At 45.4% G+C, this 21,379-nt stretch overlaps 1 protein-coding gene and 1 non-coding gene across 2 annotated transcripts; both read right to left on the reverse strand.

The window, feature by feature from the left end:
* Positions 1–408: 408 nt before the first annotated feature.
* ALOX15 (arachidonate 15-lipoxygenase) lies at positions 409–8,128 on the reverse strand. Its single transcript, XM_061175094.1, has 14 exons — positions 7,973–8,128; positions 6,189–6,393; positions 5,836–5,917; positions 5,629–5,751; positions 5,366–5,469; positions 5,013–5,173; positions 3,989–4,132; positions 3,623–3,832; positions 2,222–2,308; positions 1,951–2,120; positions 1,654–1,775; positions 980–1,080; positions 700–867; positions 409–588 (listed from the first exon to the last, which is right to left on the reverse strand). The coding sequence occupies exons 1-14, from the start codon at positions 8,105–8,107 to the stop codon at positions 409–411; spliced, it is 1,992 nt and encodes a 663-aa protein (XP_061031077.1). The 5' UTR covers positions 8,108–8,128.
* Positions 8,129–19,122: 10,994 nt separating this feature from the next.
* Positions 19,123–19,195, reverse strand: TRNAE-UUC (transfer RNA glutamic acid (anticodon UUC)). The gene has a single exon. It is a non-coding gene; the product is annotated as a tRNA-Glu (tRNA).
* Positions 19,196–21,379: the final 2,184 nt, after the last annotated feature.

Below are 21,379 nucleotides of genomic sequence, written 5' to 3' on the forward strand. Positions count from 1 at the left end.
TTTGGACTAAATTCTTTTCTTTCATTAGTCTAAAATATCTTTTTCCTGTCATTAACTCAGTTTAGGTTCAAAATCATATTTGATTCATAAAAGGTTCATTCATTCATTATCACCCTATTCTATTCTTGAAACTGTTTATATAAATGTGGCTGTTAACCTGCCCTATGGGCGATCTGAAAGATCAAGGAAGAAGGGGTGGGGGTGGGGCGGAAGAAATAGGGGCAAGGTCCCTAGGTCCTGCATCTGGAGTAAAATTTGTTCCCGGTGGGCGCAGACAATGAAAAGGTGACTTTGGGGAGGATGGGAGTTGGGAAGAGGATGGGGTTTGGGGAGGGCAAGACTGAGAGCACTAAGGGATGGGTGTGGCTTGGGTGGAAGGGGGCCGAAACAACCCAAGGCTAGGGACACTCATATGGCCACACTGTTTTCCACCAGGCTGGGCCGCAGGTATTCGTAGGGCAAGTCCAGCTTGGCATTCCGGATCTCAATGTCCTTTTCCAGGGCAGCCAGCTCCTCCCTGAACTTCTTCAGCACAGCCTTGGGCTCAGGGCCTGAAAAATACTCCTCCTCATGTTGACCCAGAGCCACCTGGGACAGAGAGGAAAAAGGCAGCTGAGAGCTTCACTGACCCTCAGTTTGGAGTGCCACAGCTCCCAGTACCTGCCCCCTTCCTCGGGGACCCGGGCACCTGGCTCTCACCATGATGGACTGGTGTCTGCCCAGTTGCCAAGTGATGGACATCTGGAGAGAAGCCTGATGAAAGTTGGGCAGTGTTGCCATCACTGTCTCCAGTGTCACATCCTTGGTGGTTGGCGGGGGCAGCCGCATCGTGCAGGGTGCATTAGGGACCCAAGCGTACCAGTCGAGCTAAGGAGGGGCAGTCAATGTCTACTAAACATGAAAACCCCTAAGACCACCTGCACACAGCCCCCTTCCCCCTCCAGGCACAAATGCCCAGCTTCCCCCCTATGATAAGTACCTGGCCCAGGTGGTTGGAGCTGTGCTGGCCAGTGCAGGTGAAGATGCACATGGTCACAAAGTGGCAGAGCTGGTCCTTGGACTGTAGGGCGATGGGAAACCCTGCAAGGGGTAAGGAGAGTTAGAAGCTGTGAGGCCAAGGATAGAGGCAGAGTTCAGAGGGACTGAGGAGGAGAGCAAGAGAGGTAAGAAGAGGACCAAGGGCTCTCAGTAACTACTATGGGAAGTGACATGAGCGTGGGTTGCGGTGGCGGAAGCAGGGAGATCATTTGGGAGGGTCCCACTCAGTGGGGTACTGGTGTGGCTCACAAGAGTCAATGACGTCAAATGTTCAAGTATTTAGCAAGCTGGTTGACATCACCTTGGTAGCCACAGTGCAATATTTACACCATGGAAATGGGCAAATGCTACAAATCGGGGCATTTTTTTTTCCCCAGGGAGCCAGTTGTTAAACATTTATGAGCAACCACTGGTCCCACTGCATCTGGGACCTAGAGGGGCTCTCAGTGCACAGGATGGAGACCTGCTTCTAGCTGAGAGGAAAAGGAATCTGGGAAGGCTTTGGGTGTTTTCATAGGGGTTGGGAATGCTTCTGGAAGGTTCCATAGAAGTAGAGAGGATTCTGGGGAAGTTCTAAGGAGGAATCATGTGCTGGAGTCTCGGGGCTCATCCTACCTCGGTCCTGGGCCCCTAGCAGCCCAATCTCAGTGATCTCTCGACACCAGGCCTGCAGCTCAAGATCTTCTTTCACAGACTCGTCCGTCTTATAGTGGAGACTCACAATGCCCTCCACGTAGCTGCCAGTGGGGAGGGGTCAGGGCGGGGGAGCTGAGGCTGACAACAGGGAGCCCCCAGGCCCTCTGCTCCTTGCCCGCGAGGCCCCCCAGCTGGGGGGCCATCCTGAAAACAGCATGGGAAACCATCCTGTTTTCCCAGCTTCCTCCCCGGCCTTACCGCCCCCTGCCACCTCACCGAGAGATGATTTCCCAGAGCCGAAGGGCATCTTGCGCATAGAAAGAAGACTTGACTCCCAAGAGCCCCCGCTCAGCCAGGTCATCAGGGGGGCAGAAGGAGCTATAGGTTAGAAAGGCTCCTGCTCTCTTGAGCAGCTCCACGTGGCCGCCCCCGCCCGTGCTCACCACCTGAGGAGCAAAGACAGGCGGGGTCAGGGCAGTCCACCTGCCCCGAGGCCAGAGCCGGAGGGAGCGTGAACTCCAGAACCGCCCCCTTTCTCTGCTCATACCTGGTCGAAAATTCCCAAATCAGCCACCAGCCCAGTCCTGGCTCTGAGGTTAATTTCCATGGTGTATCGCATGTGTGGAATGAGAAGCTGGAGGGAGAGGAACAGGGAAGGGCAGGGTCAGAAGACAGCTGCGGCCCGTCCCTGCAGGAAATAGGGGCTGAAAAGCGGGAAAGGTACCAGGTCTTCAGGAAAAGCAGGGACTGAAGTCCAGTGGCCCCTCGACACCGCTGACTTAATGTTCTTTGATAATTGAAAGAAATCATTCTCCTTTTCTCTTCATGTAAGACTGTTCAAGGTCTAGCTCAATGTTTCTCCACCTTTTTTTCATTATCACTTCTCAAAGGAGGCTTTTTTGATATTTTTTGCACTCTTACCTGCCCCATGAAATTTTAGTGCTACAGATATACTATATATCTGTTACGTCCTGTAAATATATATGTGCTTTATACATAAAAATAATAAGATTTTTAAGATTTTTTTGCCCTCCAGAACATGGTCTAATCTGCTACCTCCAGAACTTCATTTCCTACCCTCCGCTTTGTCCATTATACTGACCTTCTTTCTGTCCTTCAAACACTCCAAGCTTGTTCCTGACTCGGGACCTTGGCACTAAGCTGTTCCCTCTGCCTAGAGCAATGTGCCCCTTGCTCTGCTCATGGCTGGCTCCGTGTAATTTCGTTCTCTCTGTCACCTCCTGAAAGGAGCCTTTCCCGACCACCCAATCTAAACTCACTATCACATCACCCTGCTCTGATTCTCTGCAGTGTACTCACCACAGCTGATCTATTACAATACAATCTTCACCGTCTGTTAGCCCTTAATGGATAGGAAAATCCCCAGAGACTAGGACCTTGCCTGTCTCGCTTAGCACTGGCATCTAGAATGGTTATTTGCCCCATCGGAGATGGAGACACCCAAGAAAAACGTTAATGGACGAACGCTCTGTTCTAACTGTTAATGAACCAGGCTACTGTCGCTGACCTGAGCCCCTCTAACTGGCCTGTGTTACTATCTGAGAACCCTTCAAAAGTGGCTGGAAAAATCTTTTATATTATTTGCATGGTCCCCTCTCCCTGGATGGAATCCCCAGTCATTTGTGTATTCTGTTCATATACTGTATGTGTATCTGTGCTTTATACATAAAAAGAGTAAGACTTCTTGCCCCCCACTCCCTCACCCTCCCACCACTCCCCACCCCATCAATGAATCATTTTCACCTCCTCGGGAAGTGATATCACCCTGTTAGAAATGCAGAGCAAGCCATGCTCTCGCGCCATTGTTCATTTGTCTTTTATTGGTTGCTTCTTCCCAAAAGCTGAGATTCCACAGAGGAGGTGCCTCCAGAGGTGGGACCACTCTGTGGGGCAGAGAGCGGGGGAGAAGGGGTGGATAAAGTGTTACCTTGAACATAGGATGTATCGATGGAAGGCACCTCATGGTGGCCACAGCAATGACCTCAGCCATCAAGTGTCCCCTTAGGAGATGAGACTGCAGCTCATGAAGCTGGAAGTCAGAGCTGCGGACCCAGCATTTGGCCAGGAGCCAGGCCATCGGGGGATCCGTGGGCAGGAAAAGCAGTGGTGGGGGAGACCCCTTGCATGGCAGTTGGAGCTGGAACAGGGACAGAAGTGGGATTTGGGAGGGGTGAGGGCCAGTGCACAACAGCCTCCCCTTCCCTTGCATGCTTAAGCTCTTTCTCTTCCTCCAAAGTTGCTTAGCGTTCTCCATCTGACTGCTGCCGCTCCCCTACAGCCTGGGTCCTCTCACCTGGATGACCATGGGTAAGAGTTTCCCATCAGGCTGCAGTTTCAGCATAACCAGAGGAGCAGCCAGGTACTGCTGGCTACACAGGATGACGTTGGCCTTGATCCCATCCAGCAAGGAGAAGTCAGCTTCAAACAGCGTGCCTCCCTGGATGGGGGCAGAGGGCAAGGGCTGCTATCAGCATAAGACATCTTCTTCCCACTCTGATTTCCCGAAGGAAGAAGGAAACTAATTTGTCTCCATCACCTACTTCCTACCAGGTAATGGATCATGTGCTTATTGCCTCATATAATTCTTAGATGCACTTGAATTAGCCCCAGTTCTATAAAAGAGGAAACAGATGATCAGAGAGGATAGATATCTTGCCTGAAGTCACACAGCTTATAAACAGCAGAGCCAGGATTCAAGCTCAAGTCTGTCTCACCCTAAATCCCATGAGTTTTCTCTCTTATTAGTTCCATGCTGACTCCCTATGAACAGCCCCAGCCCTGACCCTGATTCTCTTACTCCACACTCTCCCTAAGTCCCTAGCACCCAGTTACAGCTCTTCATTTTGACTCTGTCTCTGTCACCCATCACATACTCTGCCTCCACAGCATGCTATTCTCCTTAGGGGAGGAAAGCCATGGAGGGGCACCCCTCCAGGATCACTCAAGATTTCTGCTGTAGGGACTTCCCTGGTGGTCCAGTGGTTAAGACTCTGCGCTCCCAATGCAGGGGGCCCAGGTTCGATCCCTGGTCAGGGGACTAGATCCCGTATGCTGCAATTAAAGGAGCCTGCATGCCACAACTAAAGATCCCACGTGCTGCAACGAAGATCCCACATGCCACAACTAAGACCCGGCACAGTTAAATAAATACTTACATACATACATAAATATTAAAAAAAAAAAAAAAGATTTCTGCTGTAGAATCCCGTCTTGCCATTTGGCAGCAAGCTGGGCCCACGGTAGACCCCACAGCAGCGCAAACACTGACCCCAGCCCCATTTCACTGTGTGGTCTCCTTAGGGCTCTTACGTCCATACCTGGAGCTCCTTCTCCAGCTGGGCCTGCAGCTCCTCCATCCCTGGAGGAAACTCTAGGCGGGCAGGAAGGTGATTGGAGCGTCTCAGCAACATGGGGTTGGAGCCATTGAGAAACTGGTACCCAAATAAGGCATCCTCCTTCCAGGAGTCCCGCACCCGCTCTGGGGATGGCGTTTGTGCAGTTTGCTGTGGGATCTGAGCTCCTGGTCTTTCCAACCCCCACCAAACCATCCCCACTTGACCCCAGCCTATTGGAGGGGCCCAGGCCTCTGGTCTCCCAACCATGGTTCCCTAGACTGGGTAGGATCTGGGGGTAAGGGTCCCGAGAGAAATACTGGGGTAGGGGCACTAACCAGCCAACTTGCTCTGGCCACACCAGAAAATCCTGTTGAAGTCATCCAGACTGTTCCAGCTAGTCAGAATATTTAAAGAGTCTTTGATGACTAGGTCTGCCAGCCTTCAGGGAAGGATGGGCGAAGAGTTTGTTATTTTCAGAATCAAACATTACAACCCCACGCATCCACCTTGGGCTGGTCCAGCCCTGTGAAGTCCATAAACCCACTGGCCTCCACTGGACCAGGACAGCTCCCTGTCACCCAGCCTCCCTTGTTCTTACCCCTTGACCAGTGAAGCCTCAAATTCAATTCTTTTGTCCTCCAGAAATCTCTCATCTATGGGGAGGTCACGTATTGTGGCTCCGGCCATATTCAGGATTAACCCCTCCTTCCAGTTACCCCACCTTCGGTGGAAATGAAACCAGGCATTGGTCCTGGGGAAGGGTCAGTGGCTCCCTGGGGGGTCAGGAAGTGGGAGTGGGGCATACTGGTACAGCTTCCTTCTCTCTTCCAGCTCCTCCTCCCTGTGTTTCTTGAACAGGCCTTGAGGGTCGTCGACCACTGTGCGACCTAGAAGTGGGGAGGAGGGCATGGGCCATGAGGCTCCTCCTGAGAGCCTCTCCCCTGTCCCTGCCAAGGGTCCCTCAGCCCGCCCTTGCGGCTGGCCCCTGACCCTTCAGCATCACTGCACACCCCCAGTCTCCATGCTGCTCTGTGCCAGCTCCAGCATCCTGCCTCTTCCGTGACCCCCAAAGACCACGCCCCCTTCTTCGCTCCCCCACCCCAACTTCTCTCGTGCCCCCGGAGGCCCCTCACACCCCCAAGCCCCCCCGCTGCTCACCAGTGCCCTCGGGTAGGCTCAGGATGCCTTTGCCCTCCAGCCAGCGGTAGCATGGGAACCTGAACTCGTCCCCACTGGCCCCGGGGCCCTGCACGGAGATCCAGTTGCAGAACCACGCGTCATCCTGAAGGAGGTGCCATTTGCTCAGTTTCACGAACAGCAGCGGCCCCAGGTACTCTGGCACGTCCACCTCGAATTCCACCTCCTGCCCGCGACAGAAGAGGGTCAACAAGAGGGCCTCGGGAAGGGATCCTCGGACTGAGCTCTGGACGCCCTTCCCTCTGGGCCTCTGGGAAAGCGGCGCAAAAGGAGCCAGAGAGGAAGGGGGCGCGCACCAAGCAGGTGGCTCCACGACCCCATTCTCGGTCGTGAGTTCCTCAGCCCCGGGTGAGGCGGGAGACGGAAGATGGAGAGGGGCACTCCTCCCTGTACTCACTGATTGTGCCGAGCGTTGGGCTGGGCACTGGGCACCCGCACCGCGCCGTGGGCGAGCGCACTGGTGACCAGGCAGTTACAGTGTCCTCTCTACCCCGTCACCAAGGCCGAGCGCCGACAGAGGCCCCACCCAGCCCGGGGCAAGCTTCCCCGAGGACATCCCGTCTAAGCGGAGACGCACAGGTGGAAAGGGCTTAGCCGGGGGGAATGAGAAAGAGGAAAAGGTGGTGGTGGGGGGAAGGCAGGCCAGGGAGGGGAAGCGGGGAGAGCAGAGGCCAAGGCCGGGCGAGCGGCGTCGCGGAGCTGGAGCGCTGAGCGCGAGGTGTGGGAAGATGAGCAGGACCAGATCGTAAAGTCTGGAAGGTTAAGCCAAGAGCTTTGGATTGGTGCTGAGAGTAAGCGGAAGCCATTCAAATGTTTTCAGTCGGGGGAATGAATGTTTTAAGGATGGGAATGTATTGGGAAGAAATCGCTCTGACTGCAGAAGGGCTTGGAAGGGCAGGGGCGCAAGCGGTGAGGCGGGTGAAGAGAATGAAGGTGGCGTAGGTTCGAGGGGACACTGGTGGTCAGAGTGGGATGGACATCAGGGTATGGATGCCGGAGATGTCTAAGAGATGGGCTGGACAGCGATCGATTCTTGGTTGGACGGAGACGAAGAGAGGCGGAGGTGGGAGTGCACCTGGGGGATACAAGGGGAGCGGTCTGGGACGTGGGGAGAGGGGAGGACCTCACTTGAGCGTGGTCCTTTGAAGCGTCCATGGGCCAGACATCAGATCTGGGGATCTTGGAGAGAGCTGGACGGGAGATGGGAATCTGGGGGTCGGCGGAGGCAAAAAGTAACAGGAGCCGGGAGCGAATACCAGGTAGATGTGATGGGAGAGGGGAGAGGGGGTGGGTGGGGAAATCGAGCGCTCTCATCACTCGGCTTCTTCTCCCCCCTCTTCCTGCGTCCCCATCCCCGCCACATCCCGGAGATAAAGCCCGCAAGGTCGGAGAAGATCTGTGAAGATCTGAAATAGTAGCTTTTAAGAAGAGGAGACAGGAGACGGACGGCCGCTGTAAGGACCCCTGAGTTTCCAAAAAAAGACCTCTGTGGAACGACGGGCGCGCAAGACTATCCCAATTCCAAGGAGGGTGGGCGGCGGGAACATTTATTGAGCAGTTACCGTGTGCCGCGTCCCGCCCTAAAGAGCTTTACTCCCGCGGTCTCCTAGCCCTCTCCGCGCGGGGGCGTGCTCCCGGAGCCTCTGGGAGGAGCTGGAGGCCGGCTGCGGCGCGTCTCTTCCCAGGGACTTGCGGGTCTTGGGGCCAGGGGCGCAGCCCACCCCGTTCGGCTCCGGCCAGCTCACCTTGCCCTTCATCGGCCGCAGGCGCCACCCGAGCGCCGCCTCCCCGTGCTGGCCGACCAGCCACAGCTGCACCTTGTTGTTGGAACCCGCGCGGAGCGAGGACCCGGTGGACACGCGGACGCGGTAGAGACCCATCTTGCCCAAAGAAGTTTCGCCCCTTCTGAGCGGGAAGAGGAGTGGATGCGCTAAATAACTGGGCCCGAGACCACGCCCCTCCGAAGCCTTGCGGAGTTCGGGGTGTGGGTGGCAGGTCTCCAACCAACCCCGCCTGGCCGCGCTCTGGGGTCCTCAGCTCCGCGCAGCCCAGAGCTCAGCCCTGATCCCAAGAAGGCGGGGCCCCCGGGGGGGGGCAGGGGGCGCAGAGGTGGGAGGAGGGTGGTAGGGGGAAGCAGATGCGGATTTGGGCAGAAAACATGCAGGAAGAAGGAATCGACGCCTGGCACGGAAGACAGATGGTGGGAGTGGCTGGAGCCCCCCTCCATCTAAGCGAGCGCGCGAACACACACATGCACGCGCGCGCCTCACAAGTTGGTTCACCACTGCCAAGGGTCGTGCTCAAGGCTGCAAGGGAGGATGAAGACGGCAAGGAGACGGGACCCAGCAGCATCTGGGAGCCAAGTAGTCCCAGGAAAAAATAACTTCCAAGAACAGGAAGGACTGATCAGCGCCATGTGCTGCACATGATAACCAGGTAGAAAGGAGATCCAACCCGTTAACCAACACTGGTACTCACACTCTGTGACCAAGGAGAAAGGGAGTCCTGAGATGCTGAATTAGCCAAATGTCCTAAAGAGAAGCAAAATCCACTAGACGCCACCTTAACCATAAGACATTAGGAATGCACGCATAATTTTTTAATAATACTAACAAAGCAAGTCAATTTATCATAATGACAAAACCAGAAGTTCCATAACTCTAGCCAAGTGAAACTAAAGGAATCCATCATTTCAGAGGAGAAAGAAATTGCAGAAATTAAAAACTTATGTAGAAGATGCAAACATTAAAAGACTATTTGGGGTAACAGGAGAAGTTTTACTGGAGCAAAGATAGCTCCTTGGAAGAAACAACAAGCTTCAGAGCCCCAAGTGTGAATCAATCTGCTGAGAAGCCCTATTCTGTAGCCTCAGTGCATTCAAGGATCTGAGACAATATTCTCTGCGGGATATGAGAGACTCTGGCAAGATTTTGGTAACACCAAGAAAACATCAAAAGAAGTATTTTAGCAACCTTGAGAAAATATCTTATTCCTAGAGAAAAACCAGAACAAGTAGAAACAAACAAAGTAATTAAATCCATGGTGTTGGTGTGTTAAAACAGATTTACGTATAATGACAGTAAGTCTTGTAATCATTGTATTTGTGTTCCTTTTGTGTACTGTTTAAATTGTATTCAAAAGAATCATCATATTAAATTTGTAATTGCAGTTTAGATTATTTAAGGAAATTTAATGACGTATGCAAGCAATGTTTAAATATTAAAATTTATTTTTCAAAGTTCTGTTTATAGATAAATGTTTAATAAATCGAGTATTAAATAAAATACCAATATTTGTGGAGTGTTCTCTCCATGGACGAAAGTTATCCTCAAACTTTAAAAACTCTGTCAACAATGAGCATAGACTGTGTCCACAATAAGCATAGAAAAATAGCTGAAAGAGTGGACATCAAAGTATTAGCAAGGATTATTTCTAGGGAGTGGGGAAAGGTGGAGAAGGGACTTTCATTTTTTACATACTTTAGAATTTTTAAAATATTTTACAGAAGCATGAGTTATTTTTTGTAATCTCAAAAATTTAATCTTGAAAAAAATTCAAGGCTATAAATGCTATCATAAAAGCCTTAACTGTAATTGAGTGTGGCTATAAGGGAAGCCCTGAAACCGAAGTTCAAACTTTCTTTTCTAAATGAAATTCAGAAAAATCAAAATATAGTGGATAAAAGTCATCATCTGTAGAAATAGCACAAACCTAATAATTTTCTTACAGGTTAAAAGTGTGATTGAAGAGTTAGGAAGACACCCAAAAGTCATTCACAGTAACTTGCAGGTAGATTAGATGCCGTTTTAACTTTGAGAGGTAAAACATAAAACAACCCGGGCTATTTCCCCCCCTTTTATTTTCTTGAATTTTTGAATTTTATTTTATTTATTTTTTTATACAGCAGGTTCTTATTAGTTTTCCATTTAATACATATTAGTGTATATATGTCAATCCCAATCTCCCAATTCATCACACCACCACCACCACCACCACCACCACCCCACCACCACGTTCCCCCCTTGGTGTCCATACATTTGTTCTCTACATCTGTGTCTCAATTTCTGCCCAGCAAACCGGTTCATCTGTACCATTTTCCTAGGTTCCACATACATGCGTTAATATACGATATTTGTTTTTCTCTTTCTGACTTACTTCACTCTGTATGACAGTCTCTAGATCCATCCACGTCTCTACAAATGGCCCAATTTCGTTCCTTTTTATGGCTGAATAATATTCCATTATATATATGTACCACATCTTCTTTATCCATTCATCTGTCGATGGGCATTTAGGTTGCTTCCATGACCTGGCTATTGTAAATAGTACTGCAATGAACATTGGGATGCATGTGTCTTTTTGAATTATGGTTTTCTCTGGGTATCTGCCCAGTAGTGGGATTGCTGGGTCATATAGTAATTCAATCTTTAGTTTTTTAAGGAACCTCCATACTGTTCTCCGTAGTTGCTGTATCAATTTACATGCCCACCAACAGTGCAAGAGGGGTCCCTTTTCTCCACACCCTCTCCAGCATTTGTTGTTTGTAGATTTTCTGAAGATGCCCATTCTAACTGGTGTGAGGTGATACCTCATTGTAGTTTTGATTTGCATTTCTCTAATAATTAGTGATGTTGAGCATCTTTTCATGTGCTTCTTGGCCATCTGTATGTCTTCTTTGGAGAAGTGTCTATTTAGGTCATCTGCCCATTTTTTGATTGGATTAGTTTGTTTTTTTAATATTGAGCTGCATGAGCTGTTAATATATTTTGGAGATTAATCCTTCGTCCGTTGATTCGTTTGCAAATATTTTCTCCCATTCTGAGGGTTGTCTTTTCATCTTGTTTATGGTTTCCTTTGCTGTGCAAAAGCTTTTAAGTTTCATTAGGTCCCATTTGTTTATTTTTGTTCTTATTTCCATTACTCTAGGAGGTGGATCAAAAAAGATCTTGCTGTGATTAAGAGTGTTTTCCTATGTTTTCCTCTAAGAGTTTTATAGTGTCTGGCCTTACATTTAGGTCTCTAATCCATTTTGAGTTTATTTTTGTGTATGATGTTAGGGAGTGTTCTAATTTCATTCTTTTACATGTAGCTGTCCAGTTTTCCCAGCACAACTTATTGAAGAGACTGTCTTTTCTCCATTGTATATCCTTGCCACCTTTGTCATAGATTAGTTGACCACAGCTGCCTGGGTTTATCTCTGGGCTTTCTATCCTGTTCCATTGATCTATATTTCTGTTTTTGTGCCAGTACCATATTGTCTTGATTACTGTAGCTTTGTAGTATAGTCTGAAGTCAGGGAGTCTGATTCCTCCAGCTCCATTTTTTTCCCTCAATACCGCTTTGGCTACTCAGGGTTTTTGTGTCTCCATACAAATTTTAAGATTTTTTGTTCTTGTTCTGTAAAAAATGCCATTGGTAATTTGATAGGGATTGCATTGAATCTATAGGTTGCTTTGGGTAGTACAGTCATTTTCACAATATTGATTCTTCCAATCCAAGAACATGGTATATCTCTCCATCTGTTGGTATCATCTTTAATTTCTTTCATCAGTGTCTTATAGTTTTCTGCATACAGGTCTTTTGTCTCCCTAGGTAGGTTTATTCCTATGTATTTTATTCTTTTTGTTGCAATGGTAAATGGGAGTGTTTCCTTAATTTCTCTTTCAGATTTTTCATCATTAGTGTATAGGAATGCAGGAGATTTCTGTGCATTAATTTTGTATCCTGCAACTTTACCAAATTCATTGATTAGCTCTAGTAGTTTTCTGGTGGTATCTTTAGGATTCTCTATGTATAGTATCATGTCATCTGCAAACAGTGACAGTTTTACTTCTTCTTTTCCAATTTGTATTCCTTTTATTTCTTTTTCTTCTCTGATTGCCGTGGCTAGGACTTCCAGAACTATGTTGAATAATAGTGGTGAGAGTGGACATCCTTGTCTTGTTCCTGATCTTAGAGGAAATGCTCTCAGTTTTTCACTGTTGAGAATGATGTTTGCTGTGGGTGTGTCCTATGTGGCCTTTATTATGTTGAGGTAGGTTCCCTCTATGCCCACTTTCTGGAGAGTTTTTATCATAAATGGGTGTTGAATTTTGTCAAAAGCTTTTTCTGCATCTATTGAGATGATCATATGGTTTTTATTCTTCAATTTGTTAATATGGTGTATCACATTGATTGATTTGCGTATATTGAAGAATCCTTGCATCCCTGGGATAAATCCCACTTGATCGTGGTGTACGATCCTTTTAATGTGTTGTTGGATTCTGTTTGCTAGTATTTTGTTGAGGATTTTTGCATCTATATTCATCAGTGATATTGGTCTGTAATTTTCTTTTTTTGTAGTATCTTTGTCTGGTTTTGGTATCAGGGTGATGGTGGCTTCATAAAATGAGTTTGGGAGTGTTTCTTCCTCTGCAATTTTTTGGAAGAGTTTGAGAAGGATGCATGTTAGCTCTTCTCTGAATGTTTGTTAGAATTTACCTGTGAAGCCATCTGGTCCTGGACTTATGTTTGTTGGAAGATTTTTAATCACAGTTTCTATTTCATGACTTGTGATTGGTCTGTTCATATTTTCTATTTCTTCCTGGTTCAGTCTTGGAAGGTTATACCTTTCTGAGAATTTGTCCATTTCTTCCAGGTTGTCCATTTTATTGGCATAGAGTTGCTTGTAGTAGTCTCTTAGGATGATTTGTATTTCTGCGGTGTCTATTGTAACTTCTCCTTTTTCATTTCTAATTTTATTGATTTGAGGCCTCTCCCTCTTTTTCTTGATGAGTCTGGCTAATGGTTTATCAATTTTGTTTATCTTCTCAAAGAACCAGCTTTTAGTTTTATTGATCTTTGCAATTGTTTTCTTTGTTTTTATTTCATTTATTTCTGCTCTGATCTTTATGATTTCTTTCCTTCTGCTAAGTTTGGGCTTTGTTTGTTCTTCTTTCTCTAGTTCCTTTAGGTGTAAGGTTAGATTGTTTATTTGAGATGTTTCTTGTTTCTTGAGGTAGGCTTGTATTGCTATAAACTTCCCTCTTAGAACTGCTTTTGCTGCATCCCATAGGTTTTGGATCATCGTGTTTTCATTGTCATTTGTCTCTAGGTATTTTTTGATTTCCTCTTTGATTTCTTCAGTGATCTCTTGGTTATTTAGTAGCGTGTTGTTTAGCCTCCATGTGTTTGTGTTTTTTACTTTTTTTCCCCTGTAATTGATTTCTAATCTCATAGCGTTGTGGTCAGAAAAGATGCTTGATATGATTTCAATTTTCTTAAATTTACTGAGGCTTGATTTGTGACCCAAGATGTGATCTATCCTGGAGAGTGTTCCGTGCGCACTTGAGAAGAAAGTGTAATCTGCTGTTTTTGGATGGAATGTCCTATAAATATCAATTAAATCTATCTGGTCTATTGTGTCATTTAAAGCTTGGGTTTCCTTATTAATTTTCTGTTTGGATTATCTGTCCATTGGTGTAAGTGAGGTGTTAAAGTCCCCCACTATTATTGTGTTACTGTGCATTTCCTCTTTTATAGCTGTTAGCAAGTTGCCTTATGTATTGAGGTGCTCCTATGTTGGGTGCATATATATTTATAATTGTTATATCTTCTTCTTGGATTGATCCCTTGATCATTATGTAGTGTCCTTCCTTGTCTCTTGTAACATTCTTTATTTTAAAGTCTATTTTATCTGATATGAGTTTTGCTGCTCCAGCTTTCTTTTGATTTCCATTTGCATGGAATATCTTTTTCCATCCCCTCACTTTCAGTCTGTATGTGTCCCTAGGTCTGAAGTGGGTCTCTTGTAGACAGCATATATATGGGTCTTGTTTTTGTATCCATTCAGCAAGCCTGTGTCTTTTGGTTGGAGCATTTAATCCATTCACTTTTAAGGTAATTATCAATATGTATGTTCCTATGACCATTTTCTTAATTGTTTTGGGTTTGTTTTTGTAGGTCCTTTTCTTCTCTTGTGTTTCCCACTTAGAGAAGTTCCTTTAGCATTTGTTGTAGAGCTGGTTTGGTGGTTGTGAATTCTTTTAGCTTTTGCTTGTCTGTAAAGCTTTCGATTTCTCCATCGACTCTGAATGAGATCCTTGCTGGGTAGAGTAAGCTTGGCTGTAGGTTCTTGCCTTTCATCACTTTAAGTATATCATGCCACTCCCTTCTGGCTTGTAGAGTTTCTGCTGAGAATTCGGCTGTTAACCTTAGGGGAGTCCCTTTGTATGTGATTTGTCATTTTTCCCTTGCTGCTTTCAATAATTTTTCTTTGTCTTTAATTTTTGCCAGTTTGATTACTATGTGTCTTGGTGTGTTTCTCCTTGGGTTTATCCTGTATGGGACTGTCTGCACTTCCTGGACTTGGGTGGCTATTTCCTTTCCCATGTTAGGGAAGTTTTCGACTATAATCTCTTCAAATATTTTCTCTGGTCCTTTCTCTCTCTCTTCTCCTTCTGGGACCCTTATAATGCGAATGTTGTTGCATTTAATGTTGTCCCAGAGGTCTCTTAGGCTGTCTTCGTTTCTTTTCATTCTTTTTTCTTTATTCTCTTCCGCAACAGTGAATTCCACCATTCTGTCTTCCAGGTCACTTATCCGTTCTTCTACCTCAGTTATTCTGCTATTGACTCCTTCTAGTGTATTTTTCATTTCAGCTATTGTATTGTTCATCTCTGTTTGTTTGTTCTTTAATTCTTCTAGGTCTTTGTTAAACACTTCTTGCATCTTCTCGATCTTTGCCTCCATTCTTATTCCGAGGTCCTGGATCATCTTCACTATCATTATTCTGAATTCTTTTTCTGGAAGGTTGCCTATCTCCACTTCATTTAGTTGTTTTTCTGGGGTTTTATCTTGTTCCTTCACCTGGTACATAGCCCTCTGCCTTTTCATCATGTCTATCTTGTCTATCTTTCTGTGAATGTGGTTTTTGTTCCACAGGCTGCAGGACTGTAGTTCTTCTTGCTTCTGCTGTCTGCCCTCTCCCTGCTTTTTGAATAGGAATGAGTATGTTATCCTATGCCTAGCCCACCACTGTATGGTGGGGGAACGAGGCAGATGACTTTCTCTTTAGTTCACAGGTCTTCAGAAGGAGAGGAATTTCACTGGAGAAACTGTACTTAAGAATATATACTTGAGGGACTTCCCTGGTGACACAGTGGTTAAGAATCTGCCTGCCAGTGCAGGGGACACAGGTTCGATCCCTGGTCTGGGAAGATCCCAAACGCCACGGAGCAACTAAGCCTGTGCGCCACAACTACTGAGCCTGCGCTCTACAGCCCGTGTGCCACAACTACTGAGCCTGCATGCCACAACTACTGAAACCCCTGCGCCTAGAGCCTGTGCTCCGCAACAAGAGAAGCCCCCGAAATGAGAAGCCCATGCACCACAATGAAGAGTAGCCCCCGCTTGCCACAACTAGAGAAAGCCCATGCACAGCAATGAAGACCCAACGCAGCCAAAAATTTAAAAATAAATACATAAATTTATTAAAAATAAAATAGAATATATACTTGAGAAACCTCATCTATACCTGGACCTGATTTAGATGATGAAATTCTGGACTTCAGGCTGATGCTATAATGGGATTAGACTTTGGGGTGCCTTGACAGGGGATGAGTGTATTTGGCATGTGGAAGGAATATGAATCGTTGGGGGCCAGAGGGCATACAGTGGTAGCCAGTCTCCAGAACAGTCCCCAGGGACCCACAACTCATGGTATTCATGCCCTTGCATAGTCTCCTCCCAAACTGTATCAAGGTTGGTCTTTGTAACCAATAGACTATGGCAGAAGTGATGGTATATGACTTCTGAAGCTAAAAGACATCTCCCTCTCTCTCTCCCCTTCTCTCCTCTCTGTGTCTCTTCAGCTGCTTTTCTGGGAGAAGTCAGCTGTTATGTCATGAGGACAATTAAGAAACTCTGTAGGACTTCCCTGGTGGCACAGTGGTTAAGAATCCGCCTGCCAATGCAGGGCACACAGTTTCGAGCCCTGGTCTGTGAAGATCCCACATGCCACAGAACGGCTAAGCCGGTACGCCATAACTGCTGAGCCTGTGCTCTAGAGCCCACGAGCCACAACTACTGAAGCCCGCACGCCTAGAGCCTGTGCTCTGCCACAAGAGAAGCCACTGCAATGAGAAGCCCGCACACCACAATGAAGAGTAGCTCCCACTCACCGCAACTAGAGGAAGCCTGAAGACCCAACGTAGCCAAAAATAAATAAATAAATAAATAAATTTATTTATTTAAAAAAAAAAGAAAAGAAACTCTATGGAGCACTCCACATGGCAATAAACTGAGCTCTCCTGCCACAAGCCAGTGAAAAACAGACCTCCAGCCAAGAGCCATGTGAGTGAGTTCCTCCAGCCCCAGTTAAGCCTTCAGATGACTACAGCCCCAGCCAACACCTTGACTGAAACCTCATGAGAGACCTGAGCTAGAACTACCTGACTCTCAGAAATTGTATGAGGTAATAAGTGTTTGTTGCCCTAAGCCACTGAGGTAATGATAATGTAGCAATAAATAACTCATATGGTCCACATACTTATTTTCTGAACCCCCAAACTCATAAGCTTATGTAAAGCCAGAAAGTATTCATGATGAACTGACCACTTACAAAATTAGTCTTTACTCATATACATTCCTCCCTTATTAGTACCAGCTACCAACCTTGCCCATCTAGTTGGCTGCAGAGTGAAACTCCAAGTGTTGAAAAAGATAGAAGACTGAACCAAGTCCATCGAAGTGCTATTAGAAAACTGATCAATCAGCAAAGCAATTAACAAATAACATTGATGTAGTAAGAAGGGCCACCCATGTGAGATATTTCAGACAGGGGCTAAGCAGGGTTTTAGGGCAAACAGTCAGTAGGTGACCCGTTGGCTGCAATCAAAGGTACAGGCATGGCTTGTCTTTTCCCACAGCCATCATCTATGCACAGGAGTCATTCCCAATCCCTTTACGTCCAGGCTTTTGGAACTCAAAACTCCAAAACTGAGGCTCCAGTATAGTAGGGCCAGCTGAAATCGTGGAAGGAAGTATCAGGACCTTAACATATGTTAACATTGTATTTTACAAGTATTATTCCATCAAAGTGGGACCCAGCTGTGTAATTTTTTTTTAAATATCCTCAAGGTTTTTGTTTATCTATTTATTTTATTATTTATTTATTTATTTTTAGCTGCATGGGGTCTTTGTTGCTGCATGTGGGCTTTTCTCTAGTTGCGACGAGCGGGGGCTACTCTTCGTTGCGGCACGCAGGCTTCTCATTTTGGGGGCTTCTATTGTTGCGGAGCATGGGCTCTCGGCTCACGGGCTTCAGTAGTTGTGGCACGTGGGCTTCAGTAGTTGTGGCTTGCGGGCTCTAGAGTGCAGGCTCAGTAGTTGTGGTGCACGGGCTTAGTTGCTCTGCGGCATGTGCGATCTTCCCAGACCAGGGCTCTAACCCGTGCCGCTGCATTTGCAGGAGGATTCTTAACCACTGAGCCACCAGGGAAGTCCCCCAGCTGTGTAATTTAATTCATTATAAATATTGCTCCTAACTGTCGTGGGAGAAATGTAGCAGGATATGGGAGGGCAAAGATATTGCTGAATGCTCTGTGCTGCATTATGTGTTTCCTCCATTAAACCTTCTGGACCTTTCATAAATGTTATGAAATATTTGATGTGATGTGATCTGATGTGAACCGAATTTTGCATCTAAGTTTATTCAATGACCATTCAGAGACACAATGTTGGGAGCTGGGATTAGAGGCCAGAGTTATAGTGAGACTACTAGTCTGAAGACTTCCACAGAAATTTGTGGAACCTTGTGGATTTCTCTAGGCCATGAAAATTTGCATTCCCACCAGTGGGGAAATAAACAAAGATCGCCCATATGAGAGCAAACAGAGGTTGTTTACTCAGAGCTTACTATATGGCAAGGGAGTCAGCCAGTATCACTTGTGTTTGGCAGGCGGGGTAGCTCAAAAGCTTTACAATGGAAAAAAGGGATGGCTTCAGGAATTTCCTGATTGGAGGCTGTTGGCCTTGCAAAGGCTGTAGGCCCAAGCTAACTAGAAGTGGGGCATCCTATGTGATTGGTTAAGGGAGCCCATATGTCTTTCTCTGGTTGGTCCTAAATTGGAAGCAGGGGCAAAAATTAGGGAAGCTGGTGGTTATTGACCAAGTCCTGACCGTTTGGGGCCAACTACTGCAGAGGTTGTGGGTTGGCTTTCTAGACTGGTTGCTTCAGAGGTGTGGTATAACATCTCTGGCTGGTTGCTCCAGTGGTTGTAGGTCATGGCTCTGTTTCTTTATATGATTCTGGCCACTGTCCTTTTGTAGATTCAGTCTCTCACTAGCAATGTATGAGAGTTCCAGTTGCTGTGCATCTTCGCCAGTACAGCTTAGGGGAGACGGGGTGACTTGTGGCGGGGGAGTGTTGGCCATTCTAGTAGGTGTATAGAAGTATGCCATTGTGCTTTTAATTTACATTTTGCTAATGACTAATTATAATGAACATCTGTTCATGTCCTTATTTGACAGTTGTATATATCTTTTTTGGGGAAGTATTTTTTCCAACTTTTGCCCATTTTTTATTGAGTTTCTTGTTTTCTCATTGTTGTTTTGGGAGTAATTTATATATTCTAGATATAAGACCTTTATAAGGTATGTGATTTGCAAATACATTCTCCCAACAAGTAAGGTATCAGGAAGTGAGGATGTCTTTTCATCTCTTAACAGTGTTTTCAGCAGAGAAGAAGTTTTTAATTATGAGGAGGTAAACTTTATTTTTCTCTTTTACAGATTGTGTTTGCCTGTGCCTAACAAAAGGTCATAAAGATTCTCTCCTATGTTTTCTTCTAGAAGTTTTACTCTTTCACTTTTTTTTTTTTTTTTTGGCCACACCACGTGGCTTGCAGGATCTTAGTTCCCTGACCAGGGATTGAACCTGGGCCCATGGCAGTGAAAGTGCCAAGTCCTAACCACTGGACCACCAGGGAATTCCCATTTTTTCACATTTTATATTTAGGTCTGTGATCTATTCCAAGTTAATTTTTGTACAAAGTGTGAGGAATGGGCCAAGGTTGATTTTTTTTTTTTTTTTTTTACCTGTGGATTGCATATGGAAATGGTGTTCCAGCACCTCTTCTCAAAAAGTATTTTTTTCTCAATTGAATTGCCTTTGCATCTTTGCCAAAACTCAGCTAACCATATTTGTGTCTATTTTTGGACAACCTATTTTATTCTATGATCTTATCTTTCAGCCAATACCACACTGACTTGATTACTGCAGCTTAATAGAAAGTCTTGAAATCAAGTAGCATGAGTCTTGAAACTTTGTTCTTCATTCCCAAAACTGTTTTAGCTATTCTATTTCCTTTTGCCTTTTGCTGTACATTTTAGAATCTGCTTATTGATACTGACAAAAATTACTGACAAAAATTTCTGCTGTTTTTTTTAAATTGGGATTGCATGAATCTATAGATATATTGAGGAGAATTGATATTTAACATTATTGAGTCTTCCAATCCATGAACAAAGTATATCTCTCCATTTATTTGGTCTGCTTTGATTTCTTTCATTAGTATTCTATAGATTCCAGCATAGAGATCATGTACATATTTTGTTAGATTTATACCTACTAAGTATTTCTTTTTTCTGGTGTGGTTGCAAATTGTTCTTTCTTATTTCACATTCCAATTGTTCATTGCTACTATATAGAAATACAATTAACTTTTGTATATTGATCATGCATCGTGCAGTCTTGCAAGGCATACTTATTAGTTGCAGGAGCTTTTTTGTAGATTCTTTGAATTTTTTATGTAGGTAATCATATCAAATGGAAATGAGGACAATTTTATTTCTTCCTTTCCAATCAGTGTATCTTTTATTTATTTTCTTGCACTGTTGCACTGGCTAAAACTTCCAGTGATGTTGAATAGGAGCAGTGAGAATGGACAACTTTCACTTGTGCCTGATGTTGGGGAAAAGCATTCAGTATTTCATGATTAAATATGATGTTAGTTGTAGGTTTTCAACTTCATCAGGTTGAGGAAATTCCCTTCTATTCATATTTTGCTGATTGTTATCATGAATGGATATCGTCACATGCCTTTTCTTCATGTATTGAGATGATCAGATGAATTTTTTTCTTTACTCTTAAGATGGTAAATTTCATTGATTGATTTTCAACTATATATACCAGCCTTGCATTCCCAGGATGAACTCCTCTTGGATGTGATTATTACATTTTTTACATGCTGCTGAATTCGATTTGATAATATATTGTTATAGATTTTCCCCTCTGTGTTCATGGGGGACATTGGTTTGCAGTTTTTCTTTCTCGTTATGTCTTTGAAACTGAGGGCAATCATCAGTTAGATCCATTAAACTTGTAAACTGCCTTCACTGATCAGGCTCACTTTAATTGTTTTTGCAAAAATTTGCATGTCCTCCAAGTATCACGTAGCCTAAACAATAAGGTGTTTGCCCAAGTTGTTTTTTCAGAAACTTGGAGTCAGCTGTGTCCAGTTCCAGCTTGAGCTAGTTAAGACTGATTGGAACTACCGATCCCCTACCTGGGCATGTGCGAATGTCCGATAACCTTTTGAAGTCAGAGGGCCAGGAGCTCCACCCTGAGAACATGCTGTCACTGCCACTTTCTGGACATGCGTCCCATGAAGAAGCATGTAGGTTCATTGCACCTGCGCAGAACAATTGTTTCACCTTTTTGTTAGCTCCAATCACCTTTCTCCATGCTCCCCATGCTCCCCACCCACCCGCTTTATCCTATAAATACCCTGAGCCTCTTGTATTCAAGGAGGCAGGTTTGAGATTTGTTCTCTTCGTTTGGCTGCCCTGTGAATAAGTCCTTCCTCTGCTGTAAACCTCGGCATCTCAGTGTTTGGCTTGCTGTGCATCGGAGAACGAACCTGGTTCAACATCTTTACCTGGCTTCAGTAATACGGCAAGGCTGGCCTCATCAAATGAAATGGGAAGTATTCTCCCCTCTTCTGTTTTCCAAAGATATTGTGTAGAACTGGTATTATTTCTCCCCCAAAATGTTTGGTAGCAGAACTGTCTGTACCTGGAGTTTTTGTTGTTGGAAGGTTTTTAACTATAAATTCAATTTCTTTGATATATGTAATATTGTGATTTTTAATAAGAAATATGTATTTGGTCTT

The sequence above is a fragment of the Eubalaena glacialis genome, chromosome 19, assembly GCF_028564815.1.
Source record: "Eubalaena glacialis isolate mEubGla1 chromosome 19, mEubGla1.1.hap2.+ XY, whole genome shotgun sequence".
NCBI lineage: Eukaryota > Metazoa > Chordata > Mammalia > Artiodactyla > Balaenidae > Eubalaena > Eubalaena glacialis.